The sequence below is a fragment of the Lactuca sativa genome, chromosome 1 (assembly GCF_002870075.4).
Source record: "Lactuca sativa cultivar Salinas chromosome 1, Lsat_Salinas_v11, whole genome shotgun sequence".
Taxonomy (NCBI): Eukaryota; Viridiplantae; Streptophyta; class Magnoliopsida; order Asterales; family Asteraceae; genus Lactuca; species Lactuca sativa.
The window spans coordinates 49,617,050-49,635,834 of record NC_056623.2 but is presented as its reverse complement, the minus strand read 5'-3'; the positions used below and the strand labels follow the sequence as shown (position 1 = coordinate 49,635,834).

The 18,785-nt window shown below is 35.4% G+C and overlaps 1 protein-coding gene across 22 annotated transcripts; it reads right to left on the bottom strand.

Annotated features, from left to right (window-relative positions):
• Positions 1-3,877: 3,877 nt before the first annotated feature.
• On the bottom strand, positions 3,878-10,441 carry LOC111909213 (uncharacterized). 22 transcript variants are annotated; one of them, XM_042900645.2, is made up of 11 exons: positions 9,556-10,441; positions 9,145-9,208; positions 8,929-8,981; positions 8,722-8,855; positions 8,443-8,571; positions 6,255-8,123; positions 5,965-6,160; positions 5,442-5,531; positions 5,019-5,338; positions 4,604-4,644; positions 3,878-4,513 (listed from the first exon to the last, which is right to left on the bottom strand). In XM_042900645.2, exons 7-11 carry the CDS (start codon positions 6,093-6,095, stop codon positions 4,385-4,387), a joined length of 711 nt encoding a protein of 236 aa, XP_042756579.1. In that variant the 5' UTR covers positions 6,096-6,160; positions 6,255-8,123; positions 8,443-8,571; positions 8,722-8,855; positions 8,929-8,981; positions 9,145-9,208; positions 9,556-10,441; the 3' UTR covers positions 3,878-4,384. The 22 variants fall into 22 exon arrangements, with proteins under 22 accessions (XP_042756579.1, XP_042756577.1, XP_042756565.1 ...); XM_042900643.2 differs by having other exon boundaries at positions 9,145-9,163; XM_042900631.2 differs by having other exon boundaries at positions 8,722-8,803; positions 9,145-9,163.
• Positions 10,442-18,785: the final 8,344 nt, after the last annotated feature.

The following is an 18,785-nucleotide window of genomic DNA, read 5'->3' as shown; positions in this document are numbered from 1 at the left end:
TTGCAGCCGGAGGGTTTCCGGAGCAGCAGTAGCAGTAGTAGGTGATAAATTCCCACACAGACCAGCAGCTATTTCGAGGTGAGTTTCCTTTCCAGTAGGAACGGGTCTAAGGCACCAAGGCCGACCCGTGTAGACGAGATGCTAGTACTAGAGTGTGGGCCGAGCCCTTATCTCTGGGTTTAGTCAAGTATGATATATGTGTTAATATGATAGAGTTGCTTATACTTGTTGTCTGCGTGATACTTATATGTTATGGGTTAGCGGTTGAGTGTGGGCAGGGCCCGTATCTTTCCGAGGTTGGAGTGTGGGCTAGGCCCGTACCTCCCAGATAGCAAAGTGTGGGCAGGGCCCGTACCTTCACAAGTGTGGGCGAGGCCCGTATCTCCCGGCTAGCGAAGTGTGGGCAGGGCCCGTATCTTCCCGAGTGTGGGCAAGGCCCGTAACTCCTAGCTGAACATTGGTTGTTATATGTTGCATAGTATGGGGTATTATGGGGGAACTCACTAAGCTTTGTGCTTACAGTTTCAGTTTTGGTTTTAGGTACCTCCTCAGCTAGGGGAAAGGAGCCGGCGCGGTAGCAGCATGTCACACACACACTCCCTTGTTTCCGCAGTTACAAGCTTCACTGGGATTGATACTCTGATATTTCGATTAGTTGTATGTTTTGGTTTTCAGACATGGTTCACTTTATGTTGTGGTTGATCAAACGATGTTTTTAGTTATTAATATTTTCTAAAGTAATGTTTTAAAACAAAATTTTTGGTCGTGAAAATTGGGTCGTTACATCTTTATTCAAAATAAATAATGGAAACACTAACATGGGAATCTGGATGTTACAGTTGTCTTCTATGGCTCCGCCGCTATCTTCTCCAGCTCCGACGATGGCCCAGATGTTGACTACGGTAGAATCAACCAAGTTCATCCCTTGTTTAATAGCTGTTAAATACATATAGATAGAGAAAATAATGAAGATGAAGACGGGTGAAGCTGAAACTGATGTTACCTGGATGAAAACGAACCCCAATCCCATATATGTTCAAACAAAAAACATATTGTTAACGGTATCCAAAATCTATTAAAGTAAACCATTAATTGAATAACATATCCGATCAATAGAATCTCATAGATATTCAAACAAAAATCATATTTTTACATCTTCAATCAAATCCCAAATATGTTCTTCTATGGCAACGATTCTTCTTTTTTTCCAGTTCTTCCATGGCATTAATATCCCTTTATGTTTCCCCATCTTCAAGCAGGCCTTTAAATTGTACCCTAACAAAATCCAACCACCTTTAAATTCCCTAAAAATCAAGCCCTAAAAGATTCACCGTAGATTACAAATCAAGAACAAAATGGTAGAAAGTATTAGAATGTTGGTTGATTTCTAAATCATGGCTGGAAAAAATTTAAGAACAAATATTAGTGATGTAAACTCACTTGCTATGCTTGATGACAAATCAAGAACAAAAATGGTGGAAAGTATAAGAAAAATGGTAGAACGGAGGCTCTGATCTATTGTAATCGAGTTTGGTTTTCCCAAATCCGTCATGGTTTCAATCGCAGTTGCAATACATATTGATTTCCGACAAGAAATCTCAAATGAACAACAGGAACCATCTGGATTGCCAAGCCAAGATACAAATCAGGTCAATAAATTCTGATTTTGCTCATTCTACATTTCATCATCACCGTCACCACCATGAAGAAGTCGACAAAAAACAATCTCGATTTTGAAGAGCCAAATTACAACAACAAAAGTACAAAACAATAAAGGGGCAAAAGCTTGAGAACGATGGAGTGATAGGTGGGGAAGAACACAATTTTCAGTTTGTGTTTATGGAAGCAAGTCAACAATAGAAAAAAGTCAAAGAAACGGGGATAAGGAATATACCAAAAAAAAAAGCCACACGGATTATTCTTAATTTTTTTTCTTTTTTAAAAAAGGCTAATAAGTTTATTGTAACCGGTAAAACCGGCTTTAAATGTGTTATATCCCTTTATTAGCAGGTAAAACATAAGTTTATGCCCTTAGAATGCAAAAAATAGTTACAAGGGACAGTTTAACTTAATATACTAAAACTTGTTGGGTTATAACGACAATAACCCTTATTATTGAGAGCAAAAGTTATTTTTAGAAAAGATAAAATGCAAAAGCTGTTTGATAAAAACATTTTAAAAGCAACTTTTGGATTTTGAATATAAGGAAAACATATATTTTGGTAAAGTCAGGAAACCTGACTTTTTGTAACTTTTGCCAAAAGGATTTCTGTCTCACAAAAAGATAAGTCGAACACCCTCGTAGTAACGAAGATTTTGGGTTTGAGCAGCAGCGATTGTTATTAAAGAGATTTGGGTCTCGTTTTTAGGAGAGATACAAGTTGATTGAGTGGAAGACTATTTGTTATGAAAGATATTTGGATTTCGTTGAATTTAGTTTATATAAATATGAAAAAAAATCATAATATATTCTTATATTTTTTTGTAATTTTATAAACATTATTTAATATAATATCGTTAATTTTTTGGGAAAATTTTTAAGGTATATTTTTAGTTGATTTAATTGAAAAAATCAAAGTTTATTTCCATCCATCTATCTATTAAACTAGGTAAAACTCGTGGATCCCACGAGTGTTAACTTTAAATATAATTTAAAATTTATTTATGTAAAAAATAATATATCATTAATTTATAAAACTTATGAATTGTAATATTGTACTTTTTAAATAACTTTATGATTTGTAAGTATTTAATTACACAGTAAATGTTAAGTATTTTAATTACAAATGGATAATATATCGTTCATAGCGTTAATTTCGTGAGATTAATAAAAATTATTCGTTATTTCAAAATTTATCTTAATTTACTGCGTTATGTTTTTCTTTTTTAGGCTTACTAACCATAACGTTGAAATCCATGCAACGGTGGTGTTTTTCTTAGGATGTATACAATTATGTAAAAGATATATAAAAATTTAAAAATTATTTATACAATTAGATAAAAACAATAAATCAAAGTCAAATAATTATGTTAGTTAGCATGGATGTATACAATCGAAACCACGGGTGAAATAAAAAAAAAATCATAATTCAAAATTGTAACAACCACTTAAATATTTGTAAAAAATTTATTAATTTTCAAAAATAAAAGTTTGTCCGTAAGTTTATAATTTTATTCTAAAATAAATATATACACCCTTTTAAATTTTCCATTCACATTTTATAAGTTTAGATGTTCGATAAAATCATAAATTTAACGCCTTGTTCCCGAGTTTTTTCGCAAATTCATTAAAGGAAAGGGAAGGAAAATTTTGACAGAAAGAAAGGGAGGTGAAGGAAAATATTAATTATTCCGTGTTCCCGAGTTCGGAGGAAATGAAAGGAAATGAAAGGAAAATTTTAAGTTTTGTGTTCCCGAGTTAGGAGGAAAAAGAAAATAAAACTTGAAATTTTCCTTCCCCTCACTTTCTTCCCAAATCCGTCCAGTTTGGGAGGAAAATTTGAAAGGAAAATATGGCTCCAAAATCCTTCCCCTCCCCTCACTTTCCTTCCATTAATGAAACTCGGGAACACAGTTTTCCTTCGTCACCCCTCACTTTCCCTCCGTATCCTCCCATTTCCCTCCGTAAGTAGATCTCGGGAACAAGGCGTAAATGATACGTTTATTGATATCTAAAAAAGATCAACTATAAACTATAACCTACTGTTAGTAGAAAACGACAATACACAAAAATTTGAAAAACCAATTCAAATAGCTAACTTTTAGTCTTAAATAGTATAAAACTAGGGAAGGATCCCCGCATTGCGGGAACCAACAGAGGACATTGTACGTCGAAGAATCTAACCAAATATAGTAACGACATGCAACTACAAAGCAATTTAGAATGTTGTTGAGTATATTTTCAATGTATAATGTCCTAATAAGGAAAAAATAAAAGTACAATGCTAGAATTGGGTTAGATTCCACAAAGATTTCAAACTTGTGTTTGGTACTGAGGTACGACATTGTTGGTCCACTGAAGAACCCGCCAACCATTGGACCTCCCATGATAAAGATGGTTTTTTTGGCCATTCCATTCCATCTCTTTGGAGTGATATCCAGTTTCAATGCTCTTCATACTTTACCACAAAGGTCTTATCCGAAAGGCCATTTAAACTATTTGCCATTACCAAAAAGGCCCTTTAATCTTTATACACATCCATGTTTTTTTATTAGACCAATATACAAATATTAAAAAGTAGTAACTTATTAAAACTCATTCACAATTAGAAACTGCCACTGTGACAAACCAATTTTGATAGGTATGTATGGGTAGAGTTTTCAATTATAGTTTTCCAATAAAAAAATGTTTTTGTCACCAACATGCTCCTGGTAATGTAAGGATCTATCCCTCAACGCTTTCTTTCTTTATGTCTCTAATTTTCACTTTATATGCATGGATAATGGAAAAATGCAATGTACCATTTACAATTCTTTTACACTGATTACCAAAATAAACTTTAACCGCAACATCCTGATTCAAGGAGTAACAAAAAGTTAAAAAACAATTACTAAAAGAATTTGTTTTTCAATATATGGAAAGTTGTAGTTTTGAAGGATTTACTGATCCATTCCTAATTCCGCGGTATACCCATGCGAATGATCCTGACAAAGGTAAAAAATTTATTAATGTTTTATTTATTCAGAAACAATCTTGAAGGTTTTTTTTGCCACTTGTCATACTCACATTCATTTTGCCACATGTCATTTTGTGGTTATTTTGAATTAATTTTTATTCCACATGTAATTTTGTGGTTTTCTTATTTTATTAATTCCATATGGTATTTAAATTTAATAATAAATGCATATCAATTCTATTAATAGACTTTCCTTATAATTTTATATTTCTTATAAATTCAAAATTTTCAAATGTTTATATATATTTAATTGTTTTAAATACACCCATGTAATACATGGGTCTCACACCTAGTTATAAATAAATAAATAAATAACTTAATTATCATTTATCACATCCTTACCAAGCCCAATTTCTTCCTTGAAAATAAGATCTTCCCATCTGATTTCACAATCATCTACAAAGTTGAGATCATTTTCAACCTCCGATTCTTTTCTTATAAATTGGAAAGCTGAAATATTCAACTGATGAACTGGTTTTGCCTCCTCTAAACCCCCATTTTGCTCATAAGAAAATCCATCTTCTTCGTATTCTGCAACAAAAGATGTGTTGCAGAGAGCTGCAATTGTTGATCTTTGTTGAAAAATTTCATTATGGCTCTCTGAGACATCACTTGAAGCTTCTTGTTGTGTGTTAGAAGTTCTTTGAAAACATTTTTGCTGCCTACATGTCCCACAATTTTGTTCCTTAAAGCAGTTATACTTCACATGAATTATGAAACCTTTGAAGTTGGTTTTATCAAATAGTGCATAAAAGGAGTATATACATAGTTATTTGGTCCAGAAAATTCATCCTCTCCAGTTTCAGCACCAGTGGTTTTCTTAAAGAGGCTAAAACCAAAACCACGCTTTGTGGGCTGCAATAAAAAATTGATTGTTTAACAACAGAAAATAATGTGTCAAGATTTATAAATCTGTCAGAAAACTCATGTTTAGAAGGTTTTCTGGTAACTTACAGCTGCGCAATTTAACAATAACATTAAACAAATTGACGATGATCATTATTTGGAACTTAAACAACTAAAACCCACAGAATGTTTGAGATTCAACTATTCAAGCATTACACCAATCTCATCTGTCCTCTATCTCATAAAGTCCATATCCTACAGAACAATAAATCAGTAAGATTCAGGAAACAGTAACAACTAAACTTCAAAATCAAAGCGGTGATAAGTAAACGCAAGATCAAAATAGCATAGGAATCAGATCAAAGGAATTCCAAGATTTAGACGAAAGAAAGCCCTAGCTTAAGTGGCGTTGTAACAGTTTTATACATACAAAAAAACAAACCTGTAGCAGCCAGAAACGGGAGGATGAAACGACACCTTCCTGAATTCGAAGCAAATGAAGGTAAACGACAACAAAGAGCAACACTTTGAAGCAGTTTCTCCCTCAATGAAGCAGTCGATTAACAGTGTCATCGGTTTTTTGCCGGAGAAATCGATCTTCACAAACCATGTCCGATCAATCAGCGTTTCAATAAGCCCTGATATCAAATAAATTTATCAGAAAGCCAAGAGAAATTCAAATGATTGTTTGTTTCAATGGAAGAAATCGAAGAAATTAGGAGGTGGATTTACCTAAAAATTTCTACAGCACACAACGAACAACCCAAATTCAATTTTGATAAGCAAACAACGCGGTGGGGGCAGATTCGTTGGAGTCTTCTGTAGTGGAGGCGGAATAAGCGACGTCTATGGCGGAATCAAATAGTCGAATAGCAGATTCAGTGGTGGGGGCTGACGATTCTGAAACTCGCTCTCTAGGGTAGGAGTCATGAAGGGCAAACAGTCGAAACTCATTTGGGGAAGGAGCCGATAGATGGAGCTACCGAGATATGGGTAAGGCAGTGCTCTTTGAATGAGAAGGGTGGACATCAGAAGCAGACGATGAAGATCGAGAAGGTAGAAGAGATGTAAGACAAGAATCAGTTTAGAGAAGATATGGTGGAGTAATGTGATTGGGGAATAAAAACAGTGGAGGACACCGTGTTGTTGGGAGCAGGAAGCGGGTGGAGGAAGAGAAGAACAATCGAAGAACGATCTAGAAAGGTAGAAACAACAACAGTGGAAAATTATGATACATTTGAAGAGGTTTAGGTAGAGAAACAGGGAAGAAGGGAGAACGGGGGTGAGAACTGAGAAGGGGTTGGAGGAACGTATCAGAAAGGCGATGGGATTCTGGGAAATCGAGATGAGAGGCGGTGGGGATGACTCGAGAACGCAGGGACCAAATTGACACGTCGGTGTAATATAGTGTGATGACAATAGAAAAGCATCAAAAAATGACACGTAGATGGTAGAGGCAGACATGTAATCCACCATACAATATATAAAAATTTATAAATAACCAAACAAAAACAAAGCAGAAAATAAAAATAAAATTAAAAAACAACCAATAACAAACAAACAGGTACTGTTCATCTGACGCTTCTAAATTAGTATATATATAATTAGATTAAAATTTATTTAAATTAATAGGAACTAGCAGGATGCCCATGCTCCGCATGGGACGGAAGGATGTCGGATTTTTTGACTATATGACAGACAAACTAAATGTCGTATGTAGAATTTGTTCGATGGGTAATAGGTTGGAACTGATTACATTTTTAGGACATAATCAATGCGATGGTTCGATGTGCAAATATATTATTTAGTTTTTATTACTTTACAAATTATGTCAAAATGTTTAATTAGTGTTGCGTCATCATAAGAAAAGACAACTCATTTGAATAATTATACCCAAACGACTTTATTGTTCAAAACAACAAAAGAGTAAGCAACACTCAAATATTATAAAATGGCCTGAGAAGCATCTCACCCTTTCTAACTTCTACTTAAATCTGCCACTTATAAAGTCTAATAAACTTATTTAGTTTCAAACATAAGATATTGACATGCCATTACCACTCTATGTTTATAGGAATCATATATATTTTTAATGATTGGGCTATAATTAATCAGTTATAAACACAAACTTGTCATTTCCTCTATTGTTGCCCTCTGTAGTTTCACATGTTTACATATAAATACCTTCAGATAACAAACAATCATTCACTAAATGGAAAATTACAAAGAAAAAAATATGAGACTACCCCATTGGAACTTTTTGCAACCGGTTGCTCATTAAAAAACAATAAAGCTACCATTAAATTATTAATACAAAGCATACATAACAACCCATTAGATGTTAGTATCTTTAATCAAAAATAGAAGTTACATATGATCACTTGCAGAAACGTGCCAACTGAATTTTGATAGTTGCTACTTGATCTTGATGATATTAAAAATACTAATGATGAAGCTACTAAGTTTATAAATATCAGCAAAATTATTGTCATTACCACATATGAAACTATGGCTAATAAACCTACACTTAGCTATATACTTGTTAGTATTTACCAATTACCATTTGTAGTTCCATCTTTCACCCAACACCCAACATATCACCTGTTTTCAAAAAAAAAAAAATTTTAAAATAAAAGAATAAAAAAAAATCCCAACATATGACCTGTACATGAAATCGTTTCTTAGAACCTTAAGCCAAGTTGGAGCTCCAAATTAATTTCAAATGGTATAAACATCTTTAAGGTAATATTAATCAAAATTCATATAAGTAATATTTATTATGAGAAAACTGAATTAACTATAACCATCCTATAAAGAAACAAAAGTGGTCCTAATTTCCAGTAAAAGGGTAAATGTATGTAATTTATAGCAACATACTATTTTATACATCGAAACATATATGGTTTCAGATACTACTTACTGCGGAGGTAATGGAAGAGCTGAGTGGTTTTGGGTCAAATCAAAGGAAGTGATCCGATTACATTAGAGGTTGTATACATTTTGTTGGCAAACTACCGGACAATTGATGGAGGTTCAAATTAAACCAACCCTAATCCAAATTAATAGAATTAGCAGCAACATACTCAAAAATTAAAATCAAATAAGCAAGAAACATCAATAACCAAAACTGTTATTGAACAACTTAAAGCCTAAATTATACAACTTAAAAAAGGAAAAAGAAAAAATGGTTAGGTTTTACCTTAGAAGCTTTCGACTGGGAAAGGCGGGTTGAATCACCATAACCTGAGTAAGTTGAACCAAGGAGCTCCCATTGTTGGCACCTGTTATTGCACTTATGTAGTAGTTATTCTCGCATTTTTCGATAATACAATCCTTCAATAACACACAAAAAAAAACTTGGTAAATAAAAGAGAGAAGACCCAAAAACAAAGAATGGATCATGAACCTTGTTAACAAACATAAAGCAGAGTTCACAAACTTGATGGGTGAATCCAGTTCCTGCATCCATGATAAGAGCACATAAGGCTTGGCAAGAAGCCACACTGCTGATGAATAATCCATCTTCATTTCCTTTCTGAATATGTCCATGAAGTCTCACATCTGCCACATTGTAATGATACCCACAACACAACAAATTTGTCAAAAAAAATTATGTTCTTACCTCTGTTTCATTGGGCGACCTGCATTGTAAACACTTATCCACTGAGTAGCACGCATTCACATGTCTTATATTTTGACAGAAAATGTTCAAGCAAATCAGATAAAACATTCAAGGCCTAATCTTTTTTTAATCAAACAAAAATGGTAGCTCTAAAAGTTTCAAAGTATTGACTTTTTTTTGCTAAACGGTTGAAAGATTAGACAATTCCATAGGAAAAAAACAATTTTCTATACTGAAAAAAACGGGATCAACGCATTCAACAACATAAACTGTTGTTAACCAAACAAATGTTATGAAGTTATAACAAAGAACATTGAAAATTTCTGGTCTGAAGAAAAGATTTTCTCTTGAAAATGTAAAAAATAATGAAAAGGACAACAACAATATTAGAGATTAAAAGATGAGCGTAACCTTGGCCGTCGATGCACCCTTGTCCAGCACTCCCTCCGCTTCCATATGACCCATCATCGATGGTCTGCCACACAGACTGCCATCCTTGCTCTTCCAGATCCTTCGATTACTTCCTCCGGTCACCACCTACCGCCAGCAGATTCACCAGCTCACGAAGCCGATCGTTTTCCGGGTACCAATCAATGAAATCGGTGGGGTTTAAGCGGGGAAGGTAAGATAATGGCGGTGGAGAAGAAAGATACAGAAGGATTAACAGATGAGGGTACCCTTGGCCGTCGATGCCCCCTAGTCCAGCACTCCCTCCGCTTCCATATGACCCATCATCGGTGGTCTGCCACACAGACTGCCATGCTTGCTCTTCCAGATCCTTCGATTGCTTCCTCCGGGCACTGCCTACCACCAACAGATTCAGCAGCTCACAAAGCCGATCGTTTTTTGAGTACCAATCAATGAAGCCAGCGTTGAAGTAGGAGAGGCGGAGGTCGGCAACTCTGCTTGAGGTGGCAGCAGGAGAGGTGTGATGGAAGCGGCGGTTTTAGATGACGGAGGAAAACTACGATGCTGATGGTGATTCTCACAGATCTTTTCTCCAATGTTTTGTTCGAGTGGTTGGAGAGGAATGGATCGAGGTAGGAGTTTTCTGTGGAGAGAATCACGTGGAAGGAAGAATGTGGAAGATCGTAGTTTCCTCTACGAAGCGGTGGAAAATAGATGTCTTTGTGCGGTTTTCTGGATGAGAAGAAAGGGGACGGAACACGTATGACTTCCTGAAAGAAGCGGTGATCACACCTGGAATACACACCGACCAGGCAATCCAATTTCTATTGGTTTAGATAGGCGGTGGAAAGAACACGTATCCACCAAAATAAACAAAGTGGCAAATATGACCTCTAAAAGAGCTAAGCAAAGAGAATTATAACGCCCCAGAATTGTATCCACACAATAAATAAAGGACCAATATTGCCAAATATGTAGGAAGTTAACTGTAGCTAAGCAAAGAGAATTTTAATATATAGTATAATTAGTTAATTATAATTTTAGTTATACTTTATGGAACGTTTACCGTTATATAATTTATATAAGTATATGTATTTTCTATTAAGTGATATTAAATAAGTAATCGATAACTTATGGGTTAAAAAAACTAAAATTATACTATAATTGTATTTGAAATCAAATTAGATACAAAGGAAAAGAAAAAATATATTTATAATAGAATAACAGATCGTGGGATATGATAGATGAGCCATACTCGAAGTTGAAGGTCGGCTAATGGTAAGGGATGAATCAGGGGGCGCCGGCAACTGATTTAGTGCGTGAGTCAAGTTTCAGTAACACATCCGACGGTGGATGTGTTTCACGTTTTCAAAATCAAGAAACATTAGTAGGTGTCATAAAAGGAGGTAGTAGAGACGGAAATGCAATCAGTCCGTTGACGATTCTGAAACCATTGACAAATCTGGCTCAGTTGTGGTATCTAGCGGTGTGTTATTTTTGGTTGAGCCACTAATTTTCCCAAACGATGATGGTTTAATCTAGGGTTTACTAAATTTAAAAAAAAAAATGGTAAATGAGTTTTATATTAGCATACTTCGATGGGTTTGTTTTAGACACATACTAATCAATTTTAGAAAACGAAACCATTATATTGAAATGTGGACCAGGCCTGGCAACATATTGAAGGAAACAAAACCTGAGTCATTAAGGGACGAAAATGTTAAATATTTAAGGAAAATACATCATGAACATGTTTGTTTTCTTATTTTTATGAAGGTTATATCTTTATTTAAAACTTAAAATAGGGTAATTTGCCATAATTCTTAGTATAGAAACTGTTTTTTTTAGCTTTTTAACACTTAAGAGAATCACCTTGCAATATATTGTTGACTTTTTTGTTACACATAATTTTGAGCAGGGGAATCACATTCACAGGAGATAAGAAGTTTTATAATTCAAACTCTTACTTAAAAAGCATAAAGTGAGCCCATTTGCCCATAGAATACCCCACACAAGTTGAACAATAATTTCCACAAATATAATACATCACATACAAATATAATACATTACATGTCATTTTTATAATTTTCCATGATGAATTGCAAATTATACAGACAGACAAGGGACATGTAATTTTTATAATATGCTATATCATGTAATATATTGTCTATGATTTTCAGTTTTACATTGTGGCTCAAAGTTTAATATTAGTGTACTTTAAGAGTACAATGTTATAAATGGATCAAAATAGTTAAAGGAGATAGAACTTTGTCACATACACAAAGTGTAACGCCCCATCTTTGGTATGTTGTTCCTGTGGCATTTATTTAAAAGTTTCATTGAGGGACTCGGCGAGTCTATGGCCTGACTCGTCGAGTAGGGTCGAGTTTTTGTGCACGTGTTAGTCGGCGACTCGGCGAGTCTATATTCGGGACTCGGCGAGTCTGCCTGCCTGGAAGAAACCCTAAATCCCCGGGTTGCTCACTATTCAAGCAATGTTATGTGCCCCAAACTCGCCTCCTTCACCCTCAGAGAGCTGTGAGAAAACCCTAATCCATCCCTTATTGTTTTAAGTGCTTTTGTGTGTGGATTTTGAAGGCTTGAAGAAGAAGAAGAAGAAAGGAGCAAAGAGAAGAGGTGTAGAGCAAAGATCCAAGGGCAAAAGCAGAGTTCATTGAGGTATTTCTCGGATTCCTTCTGTTTTATGCTTTAGACCTCCATTAGAACTCTTCTAGGGCTAGTTTGATGCATTTTCCAACCCCTATAGTTGTATGGATGCCTTAATAGGTCGAGATATCCCTAGATCTGTTCATTTAGGAGTTGTAGAGCCCGGATCTACTGCCTTTTTGAAGATGCCTTGCATAAGAACCCTAGATCTAGCCTTTATTATGCTTTTTGAGCCTTATTATCTTCTTGGTTGCCTATGGGCACGTAAAGATAGAATCTTTACGTGCTAATCGAGTTAAGGAAGCCCAAATCTATAAGTTTCAGACGCTGGATTCAAGCAGAATCGAGTTTAGAGTAGCTGCATGGATGTGACTCGGCGAGTCGGAAGAACGACTCGGCGAGTCAAGTCGCGAGTCCCGTTTTTCCCCTTTTTGAGTGATGTCGAGTGGAAGCCTGTGAGTAGTAGAGTGGACTCAGTGAGTTGGAGGGCAGACTCAGTAATGGAGGGACTCGACGAGTTGTCCATACAACTCGGCGAGTCCAAGGCAATCTTCTTAGCTCAAGAACAACTCGTCGAGTTGTTCATATGACTCGGCGAGTCGGATGAAGATTGTCTGAGTTCTTGGATCAAAAGGGTACTCGTCGAGTCGATGCCATACTCGACGAGTAACCACGAGTAGGGTTGAGAAGTGAGACTAGAGACTCGGCGAGTTGGCGGCCCAACTCGGCGAGTCAGGTCAACTGTGGGTTGACTTTGACCGAGAGAGTTGACTTTGACCAAGGGTAAAAGAGTCATTTTACCCCAGTGCAGTGTTTAGCATTTGATTGAGTGTGTTTATGGACTTGTAGCCGGGGAGATACCGGAGCAGCAGCAGTTAGCTTCCAGAGCCATTCACACAGCAGCCAGTTCACGAGGTGAGTTTCCTTTCAGTAGGAACGGGTCTACGGCCACAATGTCGGCCCGTTTAGTTAGCAGTAGTCCCGGACTTTAGTCTGATGCAGTAGTTAGAGTGCTTGATGTCTTTGTGATTCAAGCATGTTTGTGTTATGTGTTCCGGACTCTGTTCCGATGCAGTATGCAGTATATGTGTTTATATTAGTTGATATGTGTTATGCTATGCCATGAACAGCCAGTTCCGGACTTCGGTCCGATGCAGGGGACAAGGTCCCAGTCAGTTCCGGACTTCGGTCCGATGCAACTAGTTCCGGACTTCGGTCCGATGCAGTCAGTTCCGGACTTCGGTCCGATGCAGTTAGTTCCGGACTCCGGTCCGATGCAGGGGACAAGGTCCCAGTCAGTTCCGGACTTCGGTTCGATGCAGCTAGTTCCATACTTCGGTCTGATGCAGTGGGCAAGGCCCAGTATGTGCTTTATATGTATTGTTTGGTATGTGGTAGTTTGGGGGAGCTCACTAAGCTTCGTGCTTATAGTTTCAGTTTTGGTTTCAGGTACTTCCGCAAGCAAAGGGAAGAGCTCGGGATGATGGCATCGCACACACCACAGCTTCAGTTTTTGTCCTGGGAGTTGATTTCGTTAGTTGATTCGTTTAGATACAGTTCTGATACAGTTTTCTTTCTCACAGTATTTTATCATGGTTTTTGAAACACGCGACGTATGATGTTGTTATGTGATACTTGGTTTCATGTTTTTGTTATGATAAAAATTGAAATTTTTGGGTCGTATTTTTGGGTTGTTTCACAAAGAGATGCATATTAAAACATAAGCATGCAAAAAAGATGTTCTTTTGATGATGGGTAAAAAACCCAAGAAACACATGTATACAAAAGTGAATACACATAAAACATTAAATAGCATTGGAATTTCGTGCCACAAACAATGATTGTTTGATTGATTGTTAAGGATTACTAACATAACCAGAATCAATACAAGAGAAGACCGGAGACAATGAGGCAAAAATAGAGTGAGAGTGGAAGAGAAGGACATACACTCATATGAAGTACATATATAGATACAAATTTAAAGGTAGAAAGGGAGAAGAAGGACATACACAGATACTAAGTATCAAATTGAATTGAAATATGATGTTACTTTCTTGTGTTTCTGCAGTGGATTTGTGAAAAATGTATGTGTGACGAGATTACTGAGAAAGGTAAAGACTATTTATAAATTGAAATGTAATCCCTGATTTTTCTTATATTATATATGAAAACGATACAATTTTTATGAATGTTTAATTTTTAATTAATGGAATTGAATTAAATATCCTAAAATAATGGGATTAAACAGGTGAGTATATAGTTTCCTGCTTGTTGAGAATGATTCATATTCAAATTCAAATGTTTGTAACTTTAAATAGCTAAAACCGAGGAATCTGGATCTAGATCATGTAGGGGACGGATATAAAGGGTTTGATATACATATTAGTTGAAGGGCAATATAGGAATTGATAAGTATTTGACATATTTGAAAGATTTAATTTTCGTTTTATAAATAAATGATGATTATTGAGTTTCCGTTTTTTAACACGGAATAGAGTAATTAACTTGTAAAAATTAAGGGTACTAACGACACTGAAATGGTGACAGAATCGAAGGGCAAAACCGGTAAGTAACTTTATTGTAGAAAGGAAATGAAGTTTCTATAATAATTACTTGTAATACAAATTGGATCCATTGCTAACATGAATAGTATAAGTATAAGTAAACGAATATGTCACACCCCGGCCGTCGGCGGAAACACCGGGCAGTGTCGTCATTTCTCGTATCATAGTTATCAACTTCCTGAAAACACATGCATTTAAAAATACGTCAACATAAAGTTGGTGAGTCCACAGGTTTTGACTCTATATAAAAATAATATTTTTTCTAAGTTCAAAAGTATAGTTTTGACGCTCCAACATTTAGTATATATATTAGGTATAATAGTTTATTTATCAAATAAGTGTTATACCTAAACGTTCCTAGGGTATAAGTTGGGGGACACTTATACTTAACATTAATACTTGTATACGACAAAGTGTAATGTTTCTAACAATTTGCTACCTTGAGCCCGTAACCGTTGCTATGACATAATACCTCTGAGAAAAACCCACTCATGATTTTCATGAGGACAACCCACTCATGATTTCCATGAGGAACACCGCACGCTTCATCGACGCCGGAACAATAACAAGTAAAAGGGAAGTTCATCACTCGCTTGTGGTTGACTGTAGCTAACAATCACAAGTGGGGTAGTCAACCCGTATACTAATTATACACGACTTCCTCGCTCATATGGGATTAACAGTTACAGTTCAGAGGATTTCCGCTAAGATCCCCAATCTTAGTTGATGAATACAATTACTCATGTAGACTTCGACGACTTCCTATAGCTCTAACAACAAAAGCATTTTCGTGTCTAAAACCCTAAGTTACTAGACTATGCTTTTAAACACTACTCCTAACTTCATAATATTTAGGCAGTATAACAGCTATAACTCGAAGGGAAAACCAAGTTTTATCTTGACATAAAACAAATAAAAACAACAATATATAACATACCAAGTTTTATCTTATCATAAAACTAATAATAACAACATATAGCATATCCAGTTTTATCTTGACATAAAACCAATATTAGCAACATACTTTATATATAGAACTTCCGAATATAACTTCGGAACTATATCGCACACAACATATATATATATATATATATATATATATATATATATATATATATATATATATATATATATAGAGAGAGAGAGAGAGAGAGAGAGAATCCTAAGTATAACTCAAGTTCTACATTAGTATAATAACATACTAACAAGTTGATAATAATTGTATATATTCAAAATATTATATTCAAAACAACTATATCCCGGTTAATATAACTATCTACGTTTATACTAATATACTATCATATAGACATAATAGTAACGTATATACAATATTTAGCATGCGTTTTCCCTCGAAAATATTAGAAAGTGGGGCCGTGAAACTCACCTTAGCAGTGCGATTTTACGTAATCTAAGCAGAAACGGTCAACGGTATGAGGTCGTCGGGGCTCGGGAAACAAAACATCTTCAACAAATGAGAGAGAGAGAGAGAAAAGAAATGGTGTAAGGAGAGAAGTGGTTGGACTTGTTATTTATAGGCTGATTTTTGGCCTCTCACGACGTGAGAATGATAGATTCACGTCATGAGCTATGGCAAGAGTCATCCCGTACCTTTAACACGTGTTTTTTAGCCCCGATTCGTGTCCTGCAGCGTCCTCACGTCGTGAGAAAACCTTGCTCACATTGTGAGCTTTTGGGTTATCATTCCATAGAATTTTGGCTTCAAAATGTGGCGTTTTGGCTCCTCACGTCGTCAGTTTTGATGCTCACGTCGTGAGTCCAGTCAGATTAGGGTTTCTGACACGTGTCGTGCTCTCAGACAACTGTAACTTCGGAAGGTCGTAACTTTTGCATACGAACTCCGTTTTTGACTTTCTTTATATACACACGTAGGTATTCACGAGAACCACAACTCTCTTTTAGACTCAAATAGCTAATTCTAAGCCTATTTTTAAATTCCTTATGTTATAGAGATTTTATAGTGTTCGGTTTATCATAACTTCTTCATGCAAAGTCATATTTAGATGTTCTCTATATTTTTGGAATCGTGTGGACGTATACTTTGATTTATACCATAAAGTATGTATGAAAGTTCATATTTATATTAGAATTATAATGAAATACATAGTGAGTTTACTACATTACTAGTTTAACAAAATCACATTACATGATTGGTATAATTACATGTGATTATTATTGACCTATTTTGACTAGTAATATTCATATTCAAGTCGTTTACAAAGGGAGAGTTGAAGTGTTAGGCAAAGATTTAATTTCCCATGAGTTTGCATCCTCAATCAAGTGAGTGTATATTTACTTTCAAGAAAATGATTTGATACAAGTGTTATTAAAAGTATTAAATATCATTTAAAAGTTTATATGTGAATTAAATGCTTATTTACCATTTTGAGATTTGTTCTAAATATATACCTGTATTATGATAAGTATTTTCCTGGACAATGAATCATATTAAAAGTTGACCTCAGGTACGGTAGTTCTGTCCGGTTACAAACTAAGACTCATATAAGATACTTAGTTCAAAGTAAGTTGAATAAGTACTTATTTATGCACTGTATTGCAATAGTATGGCATAAATAAGAAAATGGTTACGGAAGTTTATTACAAGCATTATAGTCTTGCCTAGTATTGAAACAAGACTTATAGATGACGCTTACTTTGAAGAAAATTAAAAAAGTGCTTAGTTAAATCATGTGTCGTAATGATATTACATAAACATGAAATCTGTTTTGAAGGTTAGTTACTTATAGTATGTTCTAGTTATATATACAAAAACCCCTAAGAAATGTTCAACTCAATTAATTTGGTTATTAGGTAGTATCATTTTGAGGCAAGATGTGAGATTAAAGCGAAGTGTAGTAGTACTCATTTGTTTAGACAACCAAAAATGGTGTGTCTATATCAGACAACCGATAGGTATTCCTGGATCATCTATCAGAGTAAGATGACAACATTTGATTATTTTAGACAATCTTGTGATTTAAGTTGCTAGTGTGGACTTATAACTTATAGACATAGTTGAAATGGGATACCATATTTATGAAATACTCTAAGGCTCATGTTGCATATATGACTTACATTGGCCAAGGAATTCCCTTGATGTGTAGTCATACCATTGTTCTAACCGATTCATCAGGTAAGGTAATTCTTCTAGATGATTACGGATTAGGGTTTTGAGAATCGACTAGGATAGGTATGTATGTGCGTAGTATATTATATTTACTTAAATTGTGGATATATTTCTATTGTTATGTAATAGTTGGTTTTGCATGATTATTAATAATGGATTATTATCATAATAACATTGTGTAATTGGAAACCCTATGTGTCTCACCAGGTTTTCCCAAACCTGACTCACTCAAACTATATGCATCACATGTAGCAAGACTAAAGTTGTTAGAACTTTGTAACATCCCAAAATCGAGACCCAAATTTTTTTGTTTAATTATATTACTTCAGAAATAGTTCACAGAAAAACATCATTAAAATCATTGCAAACATCAAGTCACATATCACACGTCTCGAAAACCATAATATCAAATAGTAAAATGTCAGAGTACAATCCTAGAATTCTCAATGCATAAATCATGTGTGTGTGTGTGTGATGCGCTGCAACCCTGCCGGCTCCTTCCCCTTGGATGAGGAGGTACCTGAAACCAAAACTGAAACTGTAAGCACAAAGCTTAGTGAGTTCCCCCATCATACCACATACCATACAACATACATATTGTCGGGAAATTCTGGGGTGCCCGACCTACCCATGTCAAGCCATTATGGGGTGCTGACCTACCTATGTCAAGCCGTTCTTGGGTGCTGATTTACCCATGTCAGGCCATTTTGGGGTGCCGAACTACCCTCCGGTCTATCTCACTCAGCTATGGGGACTATTTCACCCCTATCACTATCACATAATAACATATCATAATCGCTGTCAGACATATTGGGGTGTCCAACCTACCCTTTGGTCCTAACGACCAAATCGGGGAA

Coding starts and splice junctions, on each gene's coding strand:
- LOC111909213 (XM_052770202.1), bottom strand. CDS start 6,095: ATGACACTGTTAATCGACTGCTTCATTGAGGGAGAAACTGCTTCAAAG. Junction 5,532..5,964: donor CCCGTTTCTGGCTGCTACAG/GTTTGTTTTTTT, acceptor TTTTTATTGCAG/CCCACAAAGCGTGGTTTTGG. Junction 4,514..4,603: donor GCGGAATTAGGAATGGATCA/GTAAATCCTTCA, acceptor TCCTTGAATCAG/GATGTTGCGGTTAAAGTTTA.